This window comes from Macadamia integrifolia, chromosome 3, assembly GCF_013358625.1.
Source record: "Macadamia integrifolia cultivar HAES 741 chromosome 3, SCU_Mint_v3, whole genome shotgun sequence".
In the NCBI taxonomy this organism is placed as follows: Eukaryota; Viridiplantae; Streptophyta; class Magnoliopsida; order Proteales; family Proteaceae; genus Macadamia; species Macadamia integrifolia.
The window spans coordinates 30,243,430-30,256,086 of NC_056559.1; the positions used below are offsets into that span (position 1 = coordinate 30,243,430).

General features: G+C 38.2%; 1 protein-coding gene across 3 annotated transcripts; it reads left to right on the forward strand.

The window, feature by feature from the left end:
* Nucleotides 1–734: 734 nt before the first annotated feature.
* On the forward strand, nt 735–11,181 carry LOC122072605 (TSL-kinase interacting protein 1). Of its 3 annotated transcripts, none has more exons than XM_042636968.1 (14): nt 735–931; nt 2,042–2,202; nt 2,354–2,436; nt 2,523–2,570; nt 4,768–4,877; nt 6,607–6,691; nt 6,783–7,059; nt 8,292–8,459; nt 8,545–8,702; nt 8,820–9,058; nt 9,140–9,509; nt 9,713–10,135; nt 10,233–10,385; nt 10,500–11,181. In XM_042636968.1, exons 2-14 carry the CDS (start codon nt 2,076–2,078, stop codon nt 10,728–10,730), a joined length of 2,472 nt encoding a protein of 823 aa, XP_042492902.1. In that variant the 5' UTR covers nt 735–931; nt 2,042–2,075; the 3' UTR covers nt 10,731–11,181. The 3 variants fall into 3 exon arrangements, with proteins under 3 accessions (XP_042492902.1, XP_042492903.1, XP_042492904.1); XM_042636969.1 differs by having other exon boundaries at nt 735–926; nt 2,040–2,202; XM_042636970.1 differs by lacking the exon at nt 735–931 and having other exon boundaries at nt 2,033–2,202.
* Nucleotides 11,182–12,657: the final 1,476 nt, after the last annotated feature.

Sequence of the window (12,657 nt, forward strand, 5' to 3'; positions counted from 1 at the left end):
AGCCTTCACGTACGAGATAGTTGATTCAAATTCCATTTATGGAGGCAAAAGGGAGTGTGGATCAAGTCCTCGTACTAGAATCATTCTCATACGGTGTTTGATTTACACATGGATTACACTTAGAATAAAAATCAATTAAAAGAATAGAGAGATTAAATGGAGTCCAAGTGTAAATCAAACACCGTACGAGAATCATTTTCGCACGAGGACTTGATCAGCACTTAGCAAAAGAAGCAGATGTCATCACCTAATTGTATTACAGATTGGGTCTTCTCCAACCCCTCCAGCCCTTGCAGCATGCATCTGATAGTTGGAAAGAGATGCACCCACCCTAAGACCCTTATAGCCATTGGATGCATGTTGGAGGTCCGTAAGTGATGTAAATATTAATTTTAAGGAAAGTATTCTACGCACCGCCTATGTATGCCAAGCCAATAGATGCACAGGAGAGCCTAAAGATTAGCACTCAGGCTCACATGGTCAGCAAGTATGGAGAGTGTGTAAGAGCCGAGGGCGGTGTATACATCGTTATCCCTACACTGCTGGAATAGGCCGTTCTCAACATCCGTCCAACCGACTGCCATTTAGAGTTCAATAAGGGGTATTTCTGGAATAAAAAGGACAGGTGTCCAGTTGTGTTCCGGCAAGGGCCAAGGGAGCCAGGCTCGATTTTAAATTTGGGGGTAGTATTGGAACAAGAATAAAATCTTATACCTGAAGTAATTATCCGATTTTATCCTTTGGAATTAACTAATAACGCCTCTCTCTCTCTCTGGAAAGTAAAATTCGCTGTAAGCCTGGGATTCTTTCCCTGCGGACATCTGGCCGGTGATTCTTCCGTCCGTTTCTCTTCTTTATCATCCATTTATTGTTCATCTGGAGCTCGAAGGAGCGATTATTAGGTTCAGTGGAAACTCTACTACTTCTTCAGGTATCGAAATTGAAACATTTATATTCCTTTTTGTTTTCCTCAATTTATCAGGACTTCTATTTGATGGGACGAGACGAATACTATATTATATATTGTTGAATTCCAAGTTGAATGGTTAAACTTAGTTTTTTGAATCTTAATCCGTTTCTAGTGTTGGCTAACGATGATCTTTGTTAGAGTAAGTTGTTTCCTCGTTTGACGTCTATCATTTTCTTCTCTTCCCGTCGTTCTTGTACAAAAAAAAAAAGTCGTTTTTTCTTCTTTTCCCGTTTTAGGGTTTTTAATTAGAATTGGGTTTGTCTCAATGCCTGAAATGGGAGTGCTATGTTATTTTATGTGCCAAGTCTAATTCATTGAAAGTAGTCTTTATTTCTGCCGAAGGTTTACTTAAATGGCTATGTTTGTGCGAATCATGTCGTTACTGAAAACGTGCTGATGCCGTATATCCCATTATTTTCTTTGATGTTTTGGCTACCCTCACATTTTGATTGAATTTTTAAGATTTCTCATTATTTTTTTTTCCCTGGTTCAAGAATGTTTGATGATTCACCCAAAGAAAAAAAAAAAGAATTTTGATGCTTTGCTTTGTGATATATACGCTTGGCAAGGTCTTAGTTATCAAGTGCATTGGCTTGCTGGGTTTTTTCTTAATCTGTGGAAAATTGAACACAAGTTTGCTAAGCTTGGCAAAGATGTGAATGATGATTTATGTGGGCTTGGTTCATTTTAGAGATCACATTAAGGAGCTTACAAACTTTATATCAGGTAGGATAGTGGTCCTTTTGTTAGTTTGTCACTCTCACAGCAGTAATGTACCTGCGAGGTTATGCAACATGGGATAGCTTCTGTCACATCCTTGAGGTGCTTTTATGGCTCATTTAGATTTCAACATAAAGAAGCGAATATGGTCCAAGTTATTCATGCGTGATGCATGCCACCAAGTGGGTTTAGGGTTAACAATTATGTTATGAATTGTGGGACTCATTATTTATTGTCACTCTCTCTCTCAATTCTCACATTTTCTAAAACTCTTGTCATGTTAGATTGCCTATGAATCTGTTAGTGGAAACCTGGGAATATCTAAAGAAGCATCATTTGAAGTTTTTGTAGGAAGGAAGACCTGGTGTTCTTGGAGGTATTCAATATGAACACAAAGTTGCAGGTTTCTCGGGAGTTAGATGCTCCCCTTCCATCAGAGAATTTATTGATCAAAGATGGTGATTCTGGTGTTACAACTTCCTCCACAAATGTTGTTTCTTCTCAACAGCCTGGTATGTTGTCATGGTCATCACCTACACAGCTTTGTTTTCTGATCATCTTTTTTAACTGTCAGTCATTTGAGACATTGCAGTAAAGGTGTTAAACACTTAGCAGATTAAAAATGAGTTGTGCTCATCGTTTGCATGCCAAATTTGTTATCAGTGAAAAAACAAACACGTCAATGGGCTGCTTGGACACGACAAGAAGAAGAAAGTTTCTTCAATGCATTGCGACAAGTTGGCAAGGCATGTTTCCGTGCATCCATTTTGGTTACTGGAATCTTTTCCATTTGAAGTTTCCTAACAATGGATGTTTGATGCTCTGGTTGCAGAATTTTGAGAAGATCACATGTCGTGTCCAAAGTAAAAACAAGGATCAGGTGATCAATTTGCTCGGGACATTGTACTGCAAACTATCATACAATTTGATAATTGAGTGCTACAGGAACTTGAATCAATAGTTTGTCAACCATCCTTGATTTCTTTTGGCTATAAGAATTTTTTTTTTTTATAATTTGCATTTCCATTATCTATGACTTGCCTCATTTTGCTCCCAATATAAGCTTACTTATTTTCGTTGAGATTTTGAAACCTCTTTGGAAAACATTTGTCATCACCTTTATGTATAGGAATCTCTTCTGTATTTTCAAAATCCTCCAGATTCTTTTCCTCCATGTCACATGCAAATCTTAAAAGGTACAACGCACGATTGAACAAAGTCTTGTCCTTCCCTGAAAGGAATATAGTGCTAATGAATGATAATTTTGGTCTATCTTGGTGACACCACTACATAACTAATATGTAAGCCTATTAAAACAAGGAAGACCTAAAAAAAATTCTCTCCCATGGCTGTAGCCCTTGCCCCTATTAGCCATCCAAATAACAAGCATGATGTGAAACACATCAAATAAAACCCATTGCTCAACCCATGAAACCAATCTGGCTCCCTAAGATAAATCCAAGAACTAAACACCATGGTTAGGGCTGAATGTTCCTGCCTGTGTTGAGGGAGATTCCTCTCGCTTGTTGCTTAGCCAACAGGTTTGTTGATGCTGAACCTTCTAGGGCCAATGTTGCATTAGGGGTTTGATCTGGATGAAGTCAATCAAGTAGTGCATCAGTCAGCAGATTTGGAGGAGGTCTACTGCTGCTCTTCCGTCAATCCAAGATGGAAGCATTTGGAGTTTGACAGGGTGGAAATAGACATTTGTGATGCCCAGATATGCTTGTGGATGCTTGGATACCTTTGCTTGACTTCGAAAGTTTCGGTGCTCAATTTCTGGAAAATGGATGCAAGAATCAATGGTTTCTGATTTTAGAAATATCTGACTTGTCCGCAACATTTGGGAGAGTCATTTATTGAGTTAATTAAAGAAGCTGGAAAAACAAATATTTAACTTATCGCTGGAACTTGTAGGAGAACTATGTGTTGGTTTTCTTTTTTGGGGTGGAGGTGGGGGAACATGCGTTCAGTGTATTTGGTGATTTTGTGACCGATAAACTAGGGGTTTTTACATGTGTTTCCAGTAATTGTTTTCTTTGGCCTCACTTCATGCCTTATTTTGAGACATACACTGTGGGAATTGACAAGTTTCTAACTTCATATGTTATGCCAAAAGTAAGAAAAGAAGCAGAATAGCTTTTCCTTGCTTGCAAAAATTTACCCTTGTCAGAAAACTCCACTACTCCTATCTCTTTTGACCTGACATTTCATGTCACTGCATGGCATGGGTATACGTAACGTATATGTGTTAGACACACACCCAGCAGTTGGACATTCTAACTGTTTCTGACCTTATCCTTTTCTGCTGACTGCTTGTGCAACACCCGAGGTTGATAGATTGCTGAATCAAAGTACTTAAAATACATCGCTGATAATCCTTAATCTTTTCAAGCCGAATAATTTTAGTGACAAGACATACGAAATATGAACAATGGCCTGTGTGTGACAACTTCCCATCTTCCTTTATAGATTAGGCTAATGCATGCACACACTTTCCTATGGTTGAGAGCCTGAGACTGACCAGACTAATTTTCTAGTCATCACATAAACAATAGCCTTACCAAGTGAATTATCCGGATTCACTCCTAGCTATGATGTGTGCTTTTTTGAGCATCCAACGCTTTCACTTTGCTGCCTAAGGAGACAATTTCCTTCTCGGGAATCACCATATTGACATTAAGATTTATCAGTATATCATGCATATAAGAAAAGGTAGTTGATTTAATTCCATTTTACATGAATTTATTTGGCTTAATAGAATATTATTTCCAACATGCCAATGGTAATGACTTCGACAACATATTTTTATCTATATAAAGCTATCCTATCAGATTAGCAGCATGCCTTCTAGTTTAGTACCAATCGCTTATTGTCATTATGCTTACCTATCCATATCTCTAGCATGTAAAGTGAGATATATTAATGTCTTTACCATTAGGATATATTATCTGTCATTCTGTCTTACTAGAACCAAAAGGGAAAAAAACCTCTGTTCTAATGATTTATACTTGGTTTGTATTTTTTCTTGTCGAATACATAATTATTGTTTTTGTTCTTTATTTATGTATATGCAGGTCAGGCATTATTATTATCGTCTGGTAAGACGTATGAACAAACTGCTGGGTCCAGGATTTAGTATAGATGCAAAAAACTCGAAAGATACTAATGCTGCAATGCTTCGATGGTAAACATTATGAACTAATTAATTCCTTAGTTTTCTTTCAGTTTGTTGATTTGTATGCATTAAATAGGATATTCTCTGTGAGAAGGAATCTAGATGTACCAACTACAACTATGCCAGGATCAGACTTGACCAAACCAAAGAATTTGACAAAAACCTCTAGACAATGCAATATCAGGAAAAACTATTTATTCAAATAAGTACCAAACAGTACCCAGGCCCTGAACTTAAGAGTAAATAAATTCTAAAAAGTTCAGAAAATAGAAGAAAATATGGACAGTAGAACTGGAAAAATTGAACGGTAAATTCTTAAAACAGCATCAGACAGGGCTGAGATTTTCCCAACAGTGTCACCCAGGTCTATTGATGAATTTTATACCAGAAAATAATGAAGTTCTAGAAGGTGTGATGGGTCTGTTGTAGAGAAAATCTGGAAACATATCAAGGAATTCAACCCAGCAGTTGAAGATTAGAGAAATCTTGATGGTATTCTTACAGTTTAAGAGATATCAGGAACAAAGTCTTGAATATCAAATCTGGGAATTATCTGAACTATAATGAAGAAGATATGATTGAATTAAGCATTCAGAAATTGAACAAAAAACAGGGTTTCCGTAACAGGTGGGATCAGGAGAAATAAAAAGAAACAAGGAAGGTTAGGCCCTCTCAGAATGATCTTTTTACTTTTACCTGTACTTTTGTTTGGCAGCCTTATATGGTCTGCGGCACTTTAGCCTTGTCTAATTCTACAATTTTTGCCCTTTTTTTAATGAAATTCTTTCTTTACCCCATCCTCTCCCCCCTCTTAAAATAAAAAGAAAAAGATATGTGATCTTTATGTAAATTTCAGTTGATTGAATTCCCAATCTGATGTCAGACATAACTTGGAAGTATTTTAGCCACAATTCTTATGAATCACTTGGATTTACAAATTCATCGGCTTGATGATCAGGTAATAGAAAAATTTACCCAATGACATCAATAAAAAGCAAATGAGCAAAGGATATTGATTCTTTTAAATAAATTAATAAAGGCCTAGAGAAAAGTGATGAACCTAGACTGAACTCAGATGATTGAAAATAGAATAATTACAACTGAGAACTGGAAGCTGCGATTCACATTCAGAACTAAATAAAATTGTCCTAACTAATATTTTTTTCTTTGATAAAATCCAAACTAATATCTGATATGAAGCAAAATATAGCCAAAATTTCTTTTCTAAAGTATCCATATCATCATGGAGATATGTACATGGAAGCCAAGATGTGGTTATTTGGCCACCTGGTATGGTATGCCCTAGAGCTTAGGGGGTGGGAGTGCATTGGACCGAATTGTTCGTCGCTGGGTCCTGCCTGAAAATTGCTTGTTGCTGCCTTGGTCCAGCCTGTCTTCTGTCCTTGCATAAGGTTTCCTTTAATATAATGTATTGTACAATCTACTCTTCTTTAGTTCTCCATCTTTGTTTTGTTCTTTATAAATCAGGCCATATATTTTGGTTCTGTATATCAGCTTTGTAAGGAAAGCACATTAGCTTTGGTGTGCATTATTCCATTGTTTGGAAACTTTATGCTTGGGTTATTTGCTTGTCCTACACTTTTATGTATTCTTCTAATATTTTACAATTCCATGCTAATTATTATGCTCTGTTACATTTTAGCAGACATAATCCGTTTGGTTATGGAGTAACTTGAACTGGTGTGGTATACCCTTCATGTTTTCAATGGTGTTGCAGGTGGTCACTGTTGGAAAAGTATAGCTGCAAAGCCTCTAAGCTTCACTTGAAACCTAGAAGGTTTAAGATATTCATAGAGGCATTGGTTAGTTGAATCTCTACATTCCTTATATACTTAACTATAATTCTGGTTAATTTTGGCTTTGCTGGATTAACCAATTTTTTGTTGCCATAAGGAACATCAACTCCTGAAGGATCGGAAAAAGAACGTAAGGAGACGACCTATGCAAGGTGAAAATTGTCAACCTGGATCCCCGACTGTTCAACTTCACAGTAAAGCCCCAGGACAGGATACTCGTTCAGTTAAAGTTGTTGTTGACAGCCAAAACATTCAACGAGTCGGATCAGGAAAAGGGTCTTCCATGAAGCGCAATATGAGTACTGGCATTAACCGGATCAACATCAAATGTGATTCCTCTGCTCTGAGAACAGCAAGGCAACGGCGAAAAACAGGTTACTATTCTACAAAATTATATTGTATAATTTTTTTTAGTATTTGCATTATTAGCTTTCTTGAAATACTGGATGATCTGATGGCCTTCTCGAAGCCTTCGTTTTTTCCCCTAAAGCTTTTTGACAATTAATGGTAATCTCTTTTCAATAAGGTGCTTTTTTTAATGATTGCTGACCACTATTGTATTCGAGATGGTATTTCCTCCTTCTGGAACTAGAAATTGGTGCAGAGTGTAGAATAATAACGATTAAAATTGATGCTTTGGATCTTGGGGTGATCCCATGGACCATTCTCTACTGCTTGCTTATCAAGGGAAGGGTAAATTTCTCTGAAAGTGGATTAATGTGTCCCCTCAGTCTCTAGAACTGCCTTTTTTTCTCTGGGGTTGGTGTTTGTGGTCCTGTCCCAGAGAAAGCAGTCACTCTTGAAAGTTGATTTCCCAAAGCTGTCGATTTTGTCCTCTATGTACTGTGTTTCTTTAAATGTGCTTATTGAAAAGATATTCTCTCTCTGTGTGCATACATATATATGTAGTCCGAAAACTGCCTAAACCTTCCTACTTTAATCAGGCTTTTCTGCCACCATTCCTGCACCTGCTCCACATTCTGGGGCATTTGCTTCTAATTGGCTACGATATTGCTTTGACAGGGCTTAGAGCAAGCTTGAAATGTGAAGAAGAGAGTGTTGTAAATTCGAGAACGAAACCAGTATGATGCTCTCAATTGCAACAAAGAGAAATGGGAAAGGCTGTTTTGTGGCACTTGCTGATGCCGTCTTGTTGTGGCTTCGTATGGACTCACATGTCCCACTTCCTTGAGGAGTGATCACCCTTTTTGTCTACCAAGGGTTTGATGCTCGTCATCAAATTGAATAACCATTTCTCCATACTTTTTTTTTTTTCCTGTATGTCTTTTGGTTGAATTTTAACAATAGAGATTATCTTAGTAGAAAAAAATATTTGAGTTTTGGTTATTCACGACCTCTGGCAAGCACCTCACCTGGCCAGTACGAATCTGAGATGAAAGTGCACAACCATTAAATTTGAGCAAGAAATTTTTTGTCTCCATTTAACCCAGTTTATTGGTGGTCATATATTCATTTTTCCTTCTTGAAATGTTTAATTTCCTCAGATCTGCCATAGCAAGTCCTCTGATCTGTTTCCTTTTCATATGTTGGTACATTATACCAAACAAGATCAGGTTCAATGTACAATTTGTTTGATGTCTAATAGGTGCTGCCTCATCTGCTGCATACAAGAGATGGGAAAAGGCTGCAATTGCTGGGGTTTCATTGGTTGCAGATGCTGCTGAGCATTTGGAGCGAACAACTGACAAAAAGTTCTCCCCTGACCAGGGAATAATGAACGAGTTATTTCCTCGGCTATTGGTTGTTCCCAGTGGTATGTTCTTGAATGTAGATGAAGGTGGAATCAACATGGTAAATTTATCAGCAATATCTGAATCTGCTCCATCTACTTTTATCAGGGCAAAAGAGCATTCAGTCTATTGGAAGGGATCTGTCTTCATTGCCTTTGTCAGCTTGTTCACAACAAGAGATTAGAGAGACCAGTGGACAGGCATCTGTGAAACTCAAGCTCCAGTTGTTCCCAATTGATGAAGGTACTAGGAGAGCATTGGAAAAGGTAAAATGGAAAGAAAGATAACAATATAAATCTTTAATCTCGTAATGAGCTTTTACTGTAGAACCATAATATGACGACAATTGTCAAGATTTTTATTATTTAATTATTTTGTCACAGGATGAACATAATCCACACTTGGAGCTCACTCTTAGCGCTCGAAAGAAGATGTCGTCAATTCTGGATCATCTCAATCGCAAGTGGGGAAATTCCAGCATAGCTTCAGGGGAGCTGATTCTTTTCCCATACAATATTCAAAGGGAAAACCTAGGGGTTTATCAGAGATGGATGCAGGACACTATTGCTTGTGCGGCAGAAGTTTATGCGAGCATAGGAAGTCCCCCAGTTTTTCGCCTAAGGTTTCTTGTTTTTTGTTTTTTTGTTTTTTAATACCAAATAGCTAGTGAATGGCATTACCGATTACCAGTTTCTCTTTCAAGGTATGGTTGGTTCCGCAATATTGAACTTGAACTAGTGACGTTTCAAGAACCTGCAACGTCTATCCATTTCCAGGAGGAGCATAGGAGTATAAATGTCTCTGAAAGGAAGGAGCAAAGTGTGAATGCAAGACCATTACCTGCATCTCTTACCCATCACTATTCCGAGCAGCTTTCAGAGTGCCTGAAGGGCCAACCCTCCCCAATGATGGAGAGCACTACTCATATGCCTTCATTTACTGAGATGTCTGAGGAGATGACTGGTTATGTTTTTACAGAACCTGAGGACAATCTTCAGGTGTCATCAACTCATTCATCATGGCATAGAAAGGAGACTGGAGGTGGAAATATCAGAAGACAATTGGAGGATTTGGTATGTACCTCTCACCACTTCAATGGCTATCACCTATATGGTATTGAAGTTCGTGGAGCATCCTTTGAGGGACCAAATGCTGTCATTTAAAAGATTTGTTATATTGCTTATTTTAATCATTGTCATACAGGAGGTGTAACAACTAGATGCATTTCTCATCAACAATCTGTTTCTTCTAAATTTTTTAATGTCATTATATCTAGGATAATCCCAGAACGAGCAACGGTATCTCATTGTCAGCTAGGGAGTGGGCTGATAGCCTAACCAACATAAGCATTGGAGATCTACTCTCAGATGAATCTCGTGCTGTGGAGTCCACCTGTATCGACCAACCAACTGAAGGAGGTTCTCAGTATCTTCAGCAGATTCCTTTCAGTTGTGATTCATTCGATGCTGCCATTGCTGCTCATATATCTGGTCATCAAGACGGGTCTGGTCTACTATCAGGCCCGGTGCAGCTGTCACATTCATCTTCCATCTGGGATGCTGAAGAAACATGTGATGGCTTCTCATTTCAAAAGGTTGCAGGAAATTGTGAGGCTGCAAGCACACATGGAAGTGCTTCCTTGGGGGCTTGCAAACTGGACAGCCATACAAATGCGTTGAGTACCAGTGGCTTGGTGGAGGTTTTGCTTCCTCTTGACATTGCCTTTAATTATACTTTACTGCTGGCGGGGTAAAAGTTGCTCATAGGCTGAAACTTAACATGACCTTTTTCTGTAGGAATTACTTGAAGAACAGCACTTGGATGATTCTGGTTGCGAAGGAGATTGTATGGATAACTGCGAGCCTAACATACAGAGCCCCGATAATGCTGCAAAGGCTTATGGCGCAGACAACTCAAAGGATTTGAATGCGTTGACAGATATATATTGGGTATTAGCTCCTTCTCTTGAATGCCTGATTCATCAACATCATATCATTTATTGCCAGGGGTCTTTAGGATTCCATCTGATTTTATGTTTGTTTTGGGCATCTGACAAATTGCAGCCAGATTCTTTGGGGCCATTAGATATGGATTTACCTTCACCTAGATACCTTGCCCAAGATCTTATGTTCGGGGATAGCGTAAGCTTCAGTGGATTGAATCGTTTGATAGCCAACAGTCTCGATGCATTTCAGAATTGCTCTTTCTTCAGCTTGGACAAGAAAGAACTGTCATCAACGGCTGAAGCACGTGCAACAATCTCATTTTCGGATTACAAAATTGGTGAAGTTTAAGATTTACCAATGTGGAAGCTGTTGATCCCATGTACTTGGGCTTCCCAAACCCCCCCTCTCCCCTGGCCCCCAACAAAACCAAATTAAGCTGGTTAGTGTTTGAAGCATGGGGTCTGTTTTTTAGAAGGGGTGGGGGGGGTGGTGAGTGGTGATTGTAGATTAAGTTGCCTTGTCCTAAATGAGCTGGATCAATGGGGCTGTGGGTGTGCTGGTGAGATGCAACCATATCCGGATGTAGGTGCAATCAAAAATTCCTGATCAAGAATCCGGACCTCTGTACAAGAAAGAAAAGCTGTAGACTGCAGTCTTCCTTTTTTGATAAATACTGTAAAGTTTGTGACAATGGCTAATGTCTGGTAGTTGTATATTATCTCACTAATGTTTTTTAGCAACTCATGGTTAATTTCTGGGGTTTAAAAGGAACAAAGTAAAGATTAGGTACATTATCTCCTGAGGTTTGTAATGATCAGGGTATCTAAATCAGATGCTAATTTATAAAAATACCCTAGTACAGCTCTTGAGATGGAATCAAGCAACCGAGGTTTCCATAGTCCATTTCGAATTTTATTTTTTTTACAAACTATGGAACTGTCCAAGGGGACTTTACTCACACACACAAGAGGGGAGGGGGAGAATGCGTGTGACATGAGTTGATCCTTAGACTATAAACCTGATGCTTGTTCTACCAGCAGAGGCTGCAACCAGTGCGCTATGCATTGGATTCACGTCCGTTTCGATGTTGCAACTAGCGAGTTGGGACTGTTGATGATTTTGGGCCTATCAATTTATGTAATGTATCTTACAAAAATCATTGTTAAATTACTGGCAAATAGACTCAAATGCTACTTTGACAAATTCATTTCCTCCTCGACGTATGGGTCCCCATGGTGCCCCTCTTCCATGCTCCAATTAGCTTGGAATGTGTAACAAAAAAAAAAAAAAAAATTAGCTTGGAGTGGAAGATTTATTCCCACACTCTTCTCCCTTACATGTGGGCCTCATGGTTGCTACTCTTCTAAATCGACACTTTTAACTCTGATACACTCAGGAGATTAGGGGAGGAGTGGGTAGCAGGGCTAATTTGAAAATTTAAAATTATCAAAGGAGAAGGAGAAGTGAAGTTTGCATTATTGAGGGAATCTGAAAGAAGATTGAGATAAGGGACTAATAGTAAATATAGGTTGAGTGTGGAAGAGTGATAGTAATTGTCCCATTTTAATCCAAAGAAAAGCTGGTTTTATTTGTATATTGGATTAGTGTCGGACTCTAAAGACCCCTTGCATGTCAATGAAATCTATGGAAGGGGTGAGGGGGTCAGATTCAAAAAAGATTGGCAGGAAAATAAGGCATGAGAAACGAGCCAATCCATGACCAAAGTGGGAGATATATTTTAGAAGGAAGAAAAAACGCTACTTAATAATGTGTATCTATGCCAAGATATAGTAGGTGCGAAAAAATTGTGCTATCTCATGCTGAAGATTCTTATGCACATCCTCCCATTGCCATGGGGGCTAGTGTGAACGTGTGCTATCAGGTAGTTTTCTCGCCTATTTACAAATTTTCAAAATCCTCATGTTTGGCTTTGTAGTTTGTCTAGGGATATATATTTATAGGCATACTTTTTCTTGTCAATAAAGTGGTGAGGTTAGAAAAACTTTTTCCCCTTGTATTATTTCTAAAAATCAAGGGTAATCATTATGTTACCATCAGGATTTGTCAGTCTTGCATGTTTTTTTGAATTAACATATGAAATAATGAAATTTTAAATTTTATTAAAGAAAAAAAAATGTATTATATTAGAAGGATAGGGAAAAACACCGTCCCCTTTGTGGGCATCCATGGATCCATATCATATACATCCATGCAGGCATATGGTACACCAACCCTAATATGAACTGAACTTGATTTTCAAAAAAAAAAAAAAAAA